Below are 14,144 nucleotides of genomic sequence, written 5' to 3'. Positions count from 1 at the left end.
CTCTTGAAATTCTCTAGAACCAGCAAACAACAAACCTTCATAAAAACTCTTGGATCCACATCCCTAAAGGAGGCAGAGACATCCCTAAGGGCCTGGGAGCCTATAGGAATTTCCCCCAAGGGTGGTCCCAAGGCCGGCTCTGGGGAAAGCCTTTGCTGTTAGTGGCTGGTCAGGGGCGCAGGGTGAGGCGTAGAGCATCACGGGCAGTTGGGGTGGGAGGTGGGAGCCATGCCCCGCCTGAGCCACTCTGGGTGAGGACCTTCAGCCCCTTTGCACAGGGACCCTGAGCCCCTCCACATGGAACTCTGAGTTTGTGCCCCAACCAGGTGGTCCCCGAATGTGAGCTCAGGCCTGAGTTCCTCTTCACTAGCCAACCTGGAGATGGAGTCAGGGCCCCGGGAGTTCTTGGTTAGTGCCCCAGACTGCAGCCCAGGTAGGGAACAAGAGGCAGACGGGTTATACTGGGAGATGTTCTGGGACCGGGCTTCTCAACCGAGATGCTCCTGAGGCTGAAATGTTTGAGAAGAGGTCCATGCTGTCCCCATTTCTGTCTCTACCAACACTCCTGTTGGTGCCCTCATCCTGCAATGAAGGATTTAAGGGTGGCTGTTGCCTCTTTCCAGGACAGCTACGTGTCCCATGTGTCCAAGGGGTTCCAGGGCAGGTGCTAAGCAGCAGTTCAGCCTCTGAGCTCAGGGCACCGGCTGGGATTGTTGCAGGCATGTGGCACAAGGCATGCAGACAGTCTTTTTCCATCCCACCTCAAGAAAAATAGAAAAGATAAAGTCTGTGTCTTTGCTCTTGGTCATCAGACACACAGGGACTCTCTCCCCGCCGTGGTCTCGCTGGCGGGAGTGGTTTATTCTCACTCTGACAATATATGCCTGCTTGGCCAATCCCAGGAAACCACGGGGATGAGAAACCAACCAGAACCCCCGGGGTTAAAATACCGGGACCTGCCCAGGAGACTGGACCACATTATTCATCTGTTTCAGAGTCCATTTCCTTTCCTTTCTTCCTCTCTTTTTCCGCCATTTGATGCGGGCTAGCAATGGGGTGACTTAGGGGTTTCCCTCCAAGTTTGTGCTTTTCGAGCTGGGGGATCGTCCTGTCCTCCGTGAGGCGTGTGGGTGGAGCTCTTCAACGGGCAGGAGCCGCCTCTGCTAGCACCGCTCCCTAGTTAGTTTCATTTCTTCGGAACTGTAAAGAAAAGAACAGTGATAGCAGGACGGAGCTCAGAACACGGGGTCTCCCAGTCTCTTTTTGGAGGATTTGGGTTTTTGATTCCCAGGGGAAGTGGTAACGGAGGTGATTCGGTTTGAGGTTCCGGGTGGAAGTAAACTCCTACCAAGGAGAGGACTGGAGTCTCAGTGATTGTTTCACAGGTGGGCATGGTGACCCCTGAGGCTAGACCCACTCCTGCTTGAATGTTTTAGTGAAAGCTAAACAGTCCCCTTGCAAATTTGAGTTCAGCAGTTGTTACTTGCCATGGAATGTAACACGGGCTTCCCTGGTGCCTCAGATGGGAAAGAATCCACCTGCCAATACAGGAGACCCAGGTTTGATCCCTGGGTCTGGAAGATCTCCCGGAGAAGGGAACGGCAACCCTCTCCAGTATTCTTCCCTGGAGAACCCCATGGACTACAGTGGGCTTACCGTTTATGTGTCTGCAGAGTCAGACACAGTTGAGCAGCTACCACTAACACACATGAAAAGCGTCATGGGTCAGCTTCAAGAGGAGCAAGACAGGGAGACCGAGGCACTGGAAAGTGATGCTGAGGCTCGGGCCCTGGGCTAGTGGGCTCCTGCCTCGCAGGAACCTGCATGCCTCTCAAACTTTGTGGAACGTGCTTCTGCTCAAACAGGTGACGGAGGGGACCTGTATTTTTGAACCCAGACCAGCTGATTACAAACCTGAATTCTTTCCTCTCACATGAGGCCATGACCCTACAGCCAAATCCCAGGATTTCTGCCCCAAGATGAACACTCCATATTCTAGGCCAGTACCTCCCAAACTTTAATGATGGGGTTGGGAATCTTACTAAAGTGCAGATTTTTATTCGGCAGGTCTGGGTGGGGAATGAGATTCTATATTTACAACCTGTTCCCAGTATCAGCAGCCAAGCTTCTGGTCCACAGAGCACAGGTGGTGGGGCAAGGTCTTTAGGGGAAAAGCGTAGGTTGGTCACTAAAGGGGCAGAGATGGTTGGAGGCTTCCAATATGAGTGTGTGATTAGAGGGAAATGGACAATACTGACCTGCAGAGCCCAGAAATTCTCAAAGCTGCTGGGCTTTGTGAGTAGCACCTTTGTAAAGGTTGGTCACCTTGCTTGGCACGCTTGCCTGGACCACCTTTGGATGTTCCTGAAAGTCTCACTTCCTGACTTCCAGCACAGGCTCGGTTTACTTCCAGTAAGACCTGACTGTCTCAGCAGGGATGCTGTGTGGCAAGCCCCCAGGTTACAAGTCAGAGTCACTTGCGCTATCTCAGGTGATGCTCACAAAAGCCTCTGTGCTGGAGGTGTCTTCCTCCCACTTTCGACATAAAAACCCCAAGGCTCAACCAGGCAGACCCTGGTGCAGGACCATCAGAGCCGAGACTGGAACTTGTGGCCTCTGCCTCCTGGGCCTGTGCTCTTCCCATGACCCTTCCTGGTGATCTACTCTCTGGCCATTGGAGAGTCAGAAAGCCAGTCCCACTCAGCCGGTCCCTGCAGGAGACTGGAGAGCTTGCTTTTCTGGGGTGTGAGGTGAAGGCTGTGGTGCCCACATGCTCTTACCCTTCTCCCCACCACCACCCCTGTCCTGGGTGGTCCTCACACCAAGGGAGCTGGGGTGCCGCTGGGCCTCACCTGCAAAGTTGACAGTCACAGCCACGATGATGATAATGATCCCCATGATGATGAAGGTGATGCTGAGCATCCCGGCCAGGCGGCCCAGCCTCCGGGCCCCGTCCAGGTCCCCCTGTTGCACGCTACTTCGAGACTGCAGAGAGAGGGTGGCAGAAACCCTGTCCTCAGCAGCCTTGCAGGGGGCCCCTTGCCTGAGCTGCCAAACACATCCGGGTCCCCGCTGCAGCCCACACTTGAGCAGCTCCCCTACGGGAGAGGCAGAGGCCTCCTTCAGGACAAACGGCCTGGACTCAAGTGGCCAGGCCTCTTGTGGGGATCCCTAACCAAGCTTGCCCATTGCTGGCTGGGGACATAACCGGGCAATGCCAGGCATTATCTCAGGATCTTAGATCCCCAACCAGAGATGGAACCCATGCCCCCTGCAGTGGAAGCACGGAGTCTTAACCACTGGACTGCCAGGGAAGTCCCCAGGGTGTTATCTGAGGACAGGGATGGGCAGGGTGGTACAGTAGAGGCTGCAGGCCTGGGAGGGTGAACCATGTTCAGGCCATGCTGAGCTGGTGGGAAAGATAAGCCAGGCCCCCTTGGACCCCTGCCCAAGGCTCACTCCTGTAGCTGCACTAAGGCAGCCTCTGCGACTTTTTCTACGGCCCAACATACCTGCCTCCTTTCCTCTGTGAGCCCTCTCTTCCCATAAAAGGAAAGAAATCACTGGTCCTCCCTCCCCCAATTTCCCACCCAGGATCACAAGCCCACTTCCCAGATCACACTGGAAAGGTGAGATGTCTTGAGTTTGAACCAGGAAGGCTGGGGCTGTGGTGGAGCCATGGATGCCTTCACAGGGACTGTATCTGATTATTATTATCCTCAGTGAGCTCAGCTTCTCTTGGCCCTATTTGGTTGGGTTAAATCGAGTGGGTACAAGGAGGGGGATGAACAGAGGATATAGAGACAGAGGGTATCCCAAGGGGCCTGGGAGTGGCTCATTAGGAGGTATGTCCCAAGCTTGTCCCTGGAGACCCCTCACCACTGCCCAGGACTGGCTGGTGACCTCTAGATTCCTCCAGCTCTAGAACTTGGACCACTAGAACAGAAACAGGAAGGAGTCCACTAAAAGGTGGTGACTGCTTTCACATCTTGTTTTTTTTTTTATTATTAGTTTATTTAGCTACGCCAAGTCTTAATTGTGGGAGGCAGGATCATTTTTAGTTGTAGCACGTGGGATCTAGTTCCCTGACCAGGAATCGAACCTAGGCCCCCTGCTTTTGGAGCACAGAGTCTGAGCCACTGGACCAGCAGGGAAGTCCCTGTTTGGTTATTTTATGTTCTGATTATAGGAAGCTCCTGAGTTCAGCATGGAAGCATCAGGTACCTTGATGATGATGGTGAACAACGATGATGAATCCTTACTGAGCCCTTGTTTTGTGTCACGCAGCTTGTTAACGACTGTGCCTAAATTACCTTGTTTAGGCTCAGAATCATCCTGTGAGATCGGCGGTGTTGCCCACTTTTGAAGAAGCTGAAGTTCAGAGCAGCAACCCTCCTATCTGTGTTCTCTTCAGTGATGCACCTGGGTCCTACCTTCATCTCTCAGAATTCTAACTGATCCCTCAGCCCCACCCCCTGGTTCCCTCTGCCAAGCTCCTTCCAGGCCAGCACCACCTGCCTGCTGCAGCGTGCCCTCACTCCCTTTGCCCCAAACCACAGCTTCCTACTTCCCAGATCTGCTCCTTGCCTTGTTCTCCTCCTTCCTCTTGCTTAAGCCCCAATTATTATCAATAGCCTAGAGTTCTCCCACTGAGTCATAGCTCCCCTCCCATCCCAACATAGTAATTAATTTCCTCCCCTAGTCAATTCCATTGCAACTGTCCTCTGGAGCTTTGCTGGACCTGCCTTAGTTCCAGGTCCCACTTGTCACTCAAGCCAAGGCAACAGCCTCATGAAGATGCCTCCTTGGCTCCAAGCTCTCTTCCTCTCCTTTCTGCCCCCCGCACCACCAGTCCATCCTGCAGATACTCATGCCAGGCCTGGTGCTAGGACCCTGGGATGCAACAGTGAACAAGTGAGCCCCCAGCTGTTATGCTCATGGAGCTTGCATCCCGGTGGGGGCGGCAGGTCACCATCATGACCCCACAAAAGTAAAATTGCAACTGTGGGTAGTGTTTCAAAGAAGAGGTACCTGGTGTTACGAGAGTTTGTAAAAGGGGAGAGTCGGGGAACACTTCCCAAAGGGAGGATATTTGGATTGAGATATGAGATTGGAAAGATGCTAAAGCTGAGACTTTAAGTACTTTGGCTACCTGATGCGAAGAGCCGACTCATTGGAAAAGACCCTGATGCTGGGAAAGATTGAGGGCAGGAGAAGGGGATGATGGGGATGAGATGGTTGGATGGCATCATCAACTCAATGGACATGAGTTTGAGCAAACTCCAGGAGATGGTGAAGGATGGGGAAGCCTGGTGTGCTGCAGTCCACGGGGTCGCAGAGTCAGACACGACTGAGCAACTGAACAACAAGAGGAGAGATGAGTCAGAATTAAGTATATTTTTTTCAAAAGGAAGAAGAGTATTCTGGGCAGAGAGAATAGCATGTGCAAAGGCCTTGGGGGAGGCCCTACATGGCAAATATGTAGATGATCGATAAATTGTTATTGACCTAAGGGAGCAGGAGGGACTCAGACAAAGGCCAGTGTGGCTGGAGACAGTGAGGAAGAGGCTGCAGAGGTGGGCAAGGCCAGGCCAGGTAGGGCTCTGCCCACACAGGAAGGAGGTTGGTCCTTATCCCAGAACAATGAGAGCCAGTGAGAATGGAAACCTAGGGGCAGAGGATGGTAGGACTGGATACAAGTTTCCAAAAGACCTCCACCCCTGCCATACCCCAGCTGTTGTAGGGGATCCGAAGAGAGTTAAGAGCTGATATAAAAGCTCAGAGAGATGACGGTGGCTGAGGCAATCACTGTTACTCAGTATCTCCCATGGCCTCCCACTGTCTGCCGAACAAAGTCCAAACTCAGGTTAGCTTTGCATTTCCTGGTTTGAGCCTCTGCTATTCTCTTCCATGACCTCTGGACCTGAGCTGCTCAGGGTATGAGCACCAACTTACCTTTGCTCATGCTATTTCTTCCGCCTGCATTCCCGGTCCCCCATAACCACACGTCCAAATCCTCTCCTCCTTCAATGGCGGGCTCCAATTCCACCTCCTCTGTGAAGCCCACCAGGATTCCTCCACTGGAATGGTCATCCTTAGCATCGTCTGAACATTTACCTCATGTCAGGAACTATGCAAGCTCAAGTCCAGACCTCAGTCTCTCTCTGCTCCCCAGGGACATTAGGGCACCAGCTCTCCTTGGTCTTCCCACCCTCTCCTTCTTAATTGTATCTTTTTCTCTCCTGTCTTGAAGAAATCCTCTCTTTATCTCACCCAGTTGTAAGCTCCCCACTGCCCACAGGACCAAATCCAGATTCCATTTTGTGACAGGTGGCCCCCTCCTGATCTGCCCTTTCTCTGCTTCTGCAGCTGCTTCTCACACCACACCTGCACGGTGGTCTGTGCTCCAGCTCCTCATCTGTAAAGCCTCCTAATGACAATCCCTGCCTCATAGGGGTGGTAGAAGATAAAATGCTCTAACAGCTGGCAGCTTGAGTCACCAAACTCAGGACATCAACACCAAGGCAACAATGGGAGGGAAAGGGAGCATCATGCAGAAAGACTTCTGGGATTTCTAGGAAGTTCAAGTTCTGAAATCCAGAATCATAATCAAGGGACTCATTGTTGACTGTAAGTATGGCCTTGGTGGGGGGAAGGGCAGAGGCTTTGAGATGTGTCCTGCACCCCCCACCCCCATTTTTCAGAAAAACAGTTGTCTGTGCAGCAATGGTTCAGGACCATGGAGAGGGGCACACGTGCAGCTTCTTGGGTATGAGAGGTGAGGAGGAAAGGTGAGAGAGATGTTTTGTCAGTTACACTGAACCCAGTCGCACTTCTTGATCCACAGAGTGATCAGTCATACATGCCTTCAAGCATGAGGGGTGCCATTAAGGAGGCACCCTGGAAATGGCCAGATGGATCAGAGCAGACCTAATTGTGGCTGCTTTGTGGTGTCAGGCACGTTATACATTCTGTCCAATGTAAACATCACAACTATTCTGTATATCTTGGCTTTCAGATCTGTAAAATGGAGGGAAAGTAATTACCTCTAAGTAGGCAGCCCTAACTTTTTTATTATTATTATTTTGGCCATACCACATGGCATGCAAGATCTTAGTGCTCCACCAGGGATCAAACTTGTGCCCCTTGCAGTGGAAGCACAGAGTCCTACCCACTGGACCGCCAGGGAAGTCTGGAGCCCTGCTTCTACCCGAGAAGTTCTCCACTGCTAGCTGGCCCTCATTTTTGAAGTTCCTCCCCACCCCCATGAGTTACCAAATGAAGGATCCGTAAGAAAATCCTCATTTTTTTTTTTGAGTAAATTACCAGCTGCTCTCCATCCCTATCAGTTGCATCATCTTCCTCTTATACAAAACAGCTCAAGTAGAAGGCACAATAATAATAATTGCAGTAACGGTTGTAATGACTGAATTAATAGATCGTTTGTGATCACAGGGGTTGTGGGAATGGTGAGCGAGAAAACGATTTATGAACTCAGGTTAATAAATCAGTGAGGAAAGACGCTGAAAACAAGTGTGAGTGTGGGGAAAGGATGGTGGGGGCGGGGAGGATGGGGTGAAGAGGATGCTGAGGACAACTGCCAGAGGCTGAAACCAGCCAGAGGAAGGAGGCTACAGAACTCAGGAAAAAGCTTCCTCCACCCATGAGGCTCAGGCCAAGGCCCAGCAGACCTCAGGAGAAGAGACAAGATGTGCCAGGGTCCAGGGCCCATGGTTAAGACTCTGTGCTTCCACTGCAGGGGGCATGGGTTCGATCCCCACTTGGGGAAGTAAGATCCCACAAGCCGCACAGCGCAGCCAAAATCAAACAGAAAGGATGTGCCAGGACTAATCAGTTATCAGCCCTTCCACAGAGATCAAGCACCTCCCAGCTTCTGAAAGCCGAAAGGTGCGCTTCTCCATGCCTTCTTTGCATCATTCTCTCTGCAAACGTGCAATTCATCCTGAAAGGCCCCTGCTGGGCTGTAGCATGCTTAGCCATGTCCGACTCTTTGCAACCCCATGGACTGTACTTTGCCAGGCTCCTCTGTTCAGGGGGAGTCTCCAGGCAAGAACACTGGGGTGGGTAGCCATGCTCTCCTCCAGGGTATCTTCCCAACCCAGGGATTGAACCTAGGCCTCCCGCATTGCAGGCGGATTCTTTACTGTCTGAATCACCAAGAAACCCTGAAATGCCCTGACTACAGGTTAACTCCTCCATTGCTTGAGAGAAGGGACAGGAGGAGTCAGGGTGGCTGCAGTGGTGGATGGGAGCAGCTGGGGAGATTTAGGGGCTTGAGACAGCAGCAGTTTACCAACGGTTTCAGAAGTCTTAATATCTTAAGCTATATGCCTGCATGCCATCTGACTATCAGCCCTGCTCAGGGCGTAGCACTCTCATTGAGGAAAGGGATAAATCATAAATGAATGAAAATGAGCCTGCAACACATCAGTTAAATAATTAACTTGTCAAAAATGCCTAAGTAAGGAAGCGATGAAGCCACTCTGGATCTCCGCATCGCTCCCACATGCTGTGGGAACAACTTACGAGAGGCTGCCACCAAAACCACAGACAGGGCTGCCCACCTCCTCTGGGGATGTAATGAGGGGTGAGACTCCATTATATCCAAATTGCTAAAAGCCGCGTTTGCCTGAAAGCCAGATTGGGGCAGGGCCCCAATCTCTGGGATCTAATGTCTGATGATCTGAGGTAGAGCTGATGTAATAATAATAGAGATAATAATAATAGAAATATACACAATAATAATAACAGAATGCACTTGAATCATCCTGAAACCATCCCCCACCCCCTGGTCCATGGAAAAATTGTCTTTCATGAAACCAGTCCCTGGTGCCAAAAAGGTTGGCGACCACAGCACTGGGGGTTTGCTCTTTCCTCTGACATTGCAGTTTCATTCAGTATTAATAATAACAGCAACCACTTCCACTTACTAAGCATTTACTATGTGCCAGGCTCTGGCACACTCATTAGCTCATTTAATTCTCCCAACAGCCCTAGGAGGTAGACGGTTTTATTACACATATTTTATGGATGAGGAAACTGGAGCTAAGGAAGGAAGCTGAGTGGTTTGGATATGGTCATGTGCCCTTAAAAGGGACAGAGATGTGATACACACCCAAGCGTGTCTGATGCTTGCTTGGTCAGCAACTGAAGGCTCACTGCTTGGGGTCCAGCATCTCTCACTGACAGGAGTCCTTGCTGGATCAGGAAGCATGGTTATTTCTCAGCTTCACCCGGAGGTAAAATGGATGAAGCCAGCCTTGCCCTGACTATCCCAGGAGGCTTACAGAAGGTTGTGGGGCTGAGCAGGGCTAGGTCTGGACACCTGTGATCACAGCTCCTGAGATAGAGCCCCTGGTCCCAGCTGGCCCCTGTCAAAGCCACAATGGGAAGAATGCTTGGTGGTCCATTAGTCTTCCACTGATGGAGTGAGTGACAGGGAGGAGGCCACTGGGAGGCAGGGGAGAAAAAGAGAGAAGGGAGTAGAATTATTCCCTCCCTGCACAAATGCCCAAAAGATTTGGCTTCCCTGGGAGGGACATGCCATCCTTGTTATAGAGGTAGGTGCAGGGTGGGGCAGGTGAAGAGAACACTGGATTCAGGAGCCAGCTGATGTGCCTCTTACCAGTTGTGTGAACAAAGGCAAGGCACTGCTCTGCATGCCTCAGTTGCCTCATCTGTTACATGGGAATGATTAACCAGACTCTGCCAGCCTCATATTACAACACGCTCTGCGGACAGTGAGCTCTAGCGAGGGTGTCAGGGCTGCAGGTCTCCTTCCTCCCTGGGGTCAAGGGCTTGATCTTTCACTTGGTAACCAGCGAGGAGACATCAGATGAGGAGCTTTGAAGTCTATTGCCAGACCTGGAGACACCAGCATAGAGGCTTAACTCTCTTTCCACACTTTCTGGCTCTCCTTCACCCCTGCTGCTATCTGAGGGGGACCACGTGTTTCAACTCTAAATAAATAACTGACCCCCTTCCTCCCTGGGGCATGGGAGTGTCCTATGAACTAGAAAAGTGAATATCACAACAAAGCTACTCACACAAATGTTTTGGTTTCTCAGTGTATATAAAAGTTACGTTTATACCTTACTGTAGTCTATTAAGCGTGCAATAACATTATGCGTGAAAAAACAATGTATCGACCTTAATTTTAAAATCTTGCTTAAAAATGCTAACCCTTGGGACTTCCCTGGGAATCTGGTGGTTAAAACTTTGCCTTCCAATGCAGGGGGGTCCTGTTCAATCCTGGGTCAGTGAACTAAAATCTCACATGACTGGAGGCCAAACAATCAAAACAGAAGCAATGTTGTAACAAATTCAGTACAGACTTTAAAAACACCTGCATGCTAAGTCGCTTCAGTCGTGTCCAGCTCTTTGGACACTATGGAATGGACCATAGCCCGCCAGGCTCCTCTGGCCATGGGGATTCTTCAGGCAAGAATACTGGAGCGGGTTGCCATTTCCTCCTCCAGGGGATCTTCCCGACTCAGGGATCGAAGCTGCATCACCTGCATTGGCAGGCAGATTCTTTCTCACTAGTGCCACCTGGGAAGCCCCGAATGGTATGCTATGTGAGTTTTATTTCAAAGCTCTAAAAGAAAAAACCCAACACCAGGGAGCCACTGGCCTAATTTTCTGCCTCCACGTCCTAGCGCTTACTATGTGCCGGGTGCTTTCGCACTTTGCATGGCTCATAGCGGTGTGCTTTAGGCGCTCAGTTGTGTCCGACTCTTTGCGACCCTTTGGACTGTAGCCCGCCAGGCTCCTCTGTCCATGGGCTTTTTCAGGCAAGAATACTGGAATGGGTTGCCATTTCCTTCTCCAGGGGATCTTCCAGACTCAGGGATCGAACCTGCATCACCTGTGTCTCCTGCATTGGAGGCCGATTCTTTATCACTGCGCTATTGGGAAAGCCCCCTGTGTGGCTCATACAACTCTATATAATTTAGGCATTATGTTGACACCCATTTTGCAGATGGGAATACTGAGGAGAATAGAGGTTTGAGTGACTTGCCTGAGGTCGCACAATACCTTGTGGTTTTGTCTAGCATGGGCACTTCTTGCAATGTGTTGTAAGGATCTGTTTACAGATTTCTCCCCACTGGACAGGAGGCTTGTGGGAACTGGTGATGGTGACTGGTTTAGCACCGTATTCCCTGCCCCAGACCTGGCAACCATCAGACCTGATTCAAGAACCCAAGATAGATGTAGAAATGCACCAGGGGTAGGTTCAGCGGTCCCACAGCTGTGGGCCCAGGTTTCCTTTGACAAAGGCAGCTTTTACCCAGCTCACACTCTGCCACCCCCACCAGAAGATGAATTTTAGCAACTGTTTTCTCCTGGACCCTTGTCTGCTTTCCCTCCCCAAAGCTGGTCTCCCGCACGGGGCTTCTCCCAGTAACCAAGAGCTTGTCCCTACCCAGAGCCACTGGCGGCGATCCCTGTGGCCCAGCTCCGCCTCCACCTGCCCCCCAAGAGCCGCAGGCAGCACAGGAATTTCCTCAAAGGCCTTGCCCAGCCCTGACTCTTCTTCCCACGCCAATTCGCCAATCGCTGGGACCTGAGAATGTTGTCAGTTTCCCTGTAAAGCCCTGGCAGGTGGTGCTGGGTATTGGGGAAGGTGCCCCTGGCTGGAAACTGGGCCTCCGTGAAGTGGAGAGAGATGTGTAAGGAAATAAGGGTTTTCTCAGTGGAGAGCGTGGCAGCAGGAAAGACCACATCTCCTGGGGACTGGATGACGAATGACTCAATAGTGGAGTCCCTCCAGGGGCAAGCAGTCACTGTCTCCCCTCTCAGTGTACCATCCCCTGCTCCTAACCTCATTCTGAAAGTCATTCCCTGCCAGCCTCTCTCTCTGTCTGTCTCTCTCAACTTTCTGAACTGTGAAATTCACTTGCCAATAGCTACCAACATTTCCTGGGGCTCCTCTGCCAGCAGCCCAATCCCAACAGCTTGGATTGGAGACGATCGAAGGTTATGTACTCAAAACCCTACAACACCAGCATGGGAGACGCAAAGATGAGCCCCCATGCCCCTCCCTGGCCAGGCCAGCCATGCCCTCTGATACACATGCGTTCCCACCTGTGGCCTAGACCACCGCTCCTGCCCCTGCAGGAAGACAGATATTGAAATCAGTACAAAGGCAAGGCCCAGAGGGCCCCAGCAAGAAGATCCCCCCAGAGGAGCAGCCCTGGTGGAGCTGGCCCCTGGGGCCCGCAGTCCATGGCAGGGAAGCTACTGCTCGCTCTTGGAAACTAGAGTTGCCAGAAGCTGTTAGAACACCCAGGAGGCCCTGGGGATGGGGTGGGGTGGGGAGGTGATGCCTGGCTCCCCTCCTGAGAACACGGGGCCCTGAGACCCCATATTGGCTGCAATCTCTGCTGATTCACAGCCCCACTCAGGAATGACTCCTTGCGACAAAGCCCCCGGCCCCTGCAAAGGCCAGACCCCCAAGTTGGCTGTCCTTTCTGGGCAGAATTTAGCTCCGGGGATCTCTCTGGGATCCCCTTCCCAGCAGGGATGTGTGCAAAGTCAAGCTGTGATGTCCAGGAGCAGAGATGAAGGAGGACAGGAAACTGAAGTTCTGGGGGCCCTGGACCCCTCTCCAAGGGGTAGTAATAGGCCGGCTAAGATGGGGAGTCTCCCCTCCCCACCCCCTGGGACCCCAGTTCTTCTCTCAACACCCTAGGCAGGGTGACTGGTGCCTGCCAGGGAAGCATGGCTGCTGACCAAAACTAGCCCCCGCCCTGCGATGAAGAGCAGCACTTACCATGATGGAAAAGATGAGGGGCATGAGGTTGAGGGGCCAGACGGGGCAGAAGCAGGAGGCGATGGCAAGGATGAGGTAATCTTTGGGAACTTCTCCGTCCTGGGCATAAGAGGTGGTGGCCGTGGAGGACGCCCGCCTGGAGCTGGCCCGGGAGGACGAGAGGGGGTGCAAGGCCTCCCGGTGCCCCTCGGATATCACCTTGAAGGGCAGGCTGTGGCCATTCTGCTCCAGGTCCAGAGGCCCTGAGAGGGACTTGGACGGCTTCAGGGGCTTATCATCCTGGCCCCTGACCTGCACAAGGAGCTTCTCCATTTCTGGCAGGTCCAGGGGTGAGGCAGTGCCTGGCTCCCGCGCCGGGGAAAACTGAGGCTGTCCAGGGTTGGCCATGCTGGCCTGGGCGTTGGGCTGCTCCAGCTCCAGGATGGGACGAGGGGCTTCCGAGGGACCTCAGAGCACCATTCCTTGGCCCGGACTGGAGGCCTACAGGTCAGGGGCAGACGTGTCACCCAGGAGAGCCAGGGCCAGCCGGTGGGCTGGGAAGGTCAGCTTCTCCAGGCCAGCTGAACTCAGAGGCAGCGGCCAGCCTGCCGCCCCGTGGAGCTCCAGGAAGCTGGAGCCTTCAGCCCCATTCAAGTTTGAGGCCAGCCTCACTGGTGCTGCTGACAGCTCGGATGGGCGGGGAAGGAGCAGAAAGCAGCTTCAGGAGCGGAGAGGAGACTGCTCCTCTCCTGAGTGAGGCTCAGGCTAAGTCAGGGAGGCTGTGTGTGTGTGTGTGTGTGTGTGTACACACCACCCATCCTCCCTCCTTCCCTGCCCTCCTCAGAGATGCTTTTCAATTCACTTCTCCCCAGAGAACCACCCAGCAGCATTCTGCCTCTGCCCCAGCCCAGCCCTGCCCAGGGTGGCTTGGACCAGCCTCTGGCTCCCGCTGTGGACCCAGGACCCCCTCCTCTGCACTGGGGGCTCTGGATGGGGAAGAAAGGCAAAGTGGGTCCAAATGGGTGTGCCTTCACCTGTCCCGGGAGACAGCCCTCGGCTCCTCTTCTCCTATCTGCTGTGAAACACTGAACTCTGGACCTATTGCATCCCACCTTGAACCCGACCCCCGCAAGCCCCAGAGATATCCAGACCAGAGCCAGGCTCCGAGCTCTGGAGGGAGGGGTAGAGTGAGTACTCGTGGGGCCCCTGGAGGAGGATTGTGTCTGCACCCTCTGAATGGCTGTCTGAGCAGCTCCCGAGGGGTGGCAGAGGGGCTGTTAGGGAGGAGCGTTGGCCCCATCTCATGGCCCTTAGAGCTTTTCTGAGGTGCTTTTAAAGAGCCAGCAAAGATCTTTCTGCTTCAGGAGCT

The 14,144-nt window shown here is 52.9% G+C and overlaps 1 protein-coding gene across 1 annotated transcript; it reads right to left on the bottom strand.

Moving 5' to 3' along the window:
- Positions 1 to 753: 753 nt before the first annotated feature.
- TRARG1 (trafficking regulator of GLUT4 (SLC2A4) 1) lies at positions 754 to 13,571 on the bottom strand. The gene is made up of 3 exons (XM_040243846.1): positions 12,797 to 13,571; positions 2,853 to 2,985; positions 754 to 1,200 (listed from the first exon to the last, which is right to left on the bottom strand). Exons 1-3 carry the CDS (start codon positions 13,181 to 13,183, stop codon positions 1,187 to 1,189), a joined length of 534 nt encoding a protein of 177 aa, XP_040099780.1. The 5' UTR covers positions 13,184 to 13,571; the 3' UTR covers positions 754 to 1,186.
- Between the last annotated feature and the right edge of the window lie 573 nt (positions 13,572 to 14,144).

This window comes from Oryx dammah, unplaced genomic scaffold (assembly GCF_014754425.2).
Source record: "Oryx dammah isolate SB20612 unplaced genomic scaffold, SCBI_Odam_1.1 HiC_scaffold_8, whole genome shotgun sequence".
In the NCBI taxonomy this organism is placed as follows: domain Eukaryota; kingdom Metazoa; phylum Chordata; class Mammalia; order Artiodactyla; family Bovidae; genus Oryx; species Oryx dammah.
Note: the sequence above shows the minus strand (reverse complement) of the source record. Positions and strands in the feature narration are given on the sequence as shown.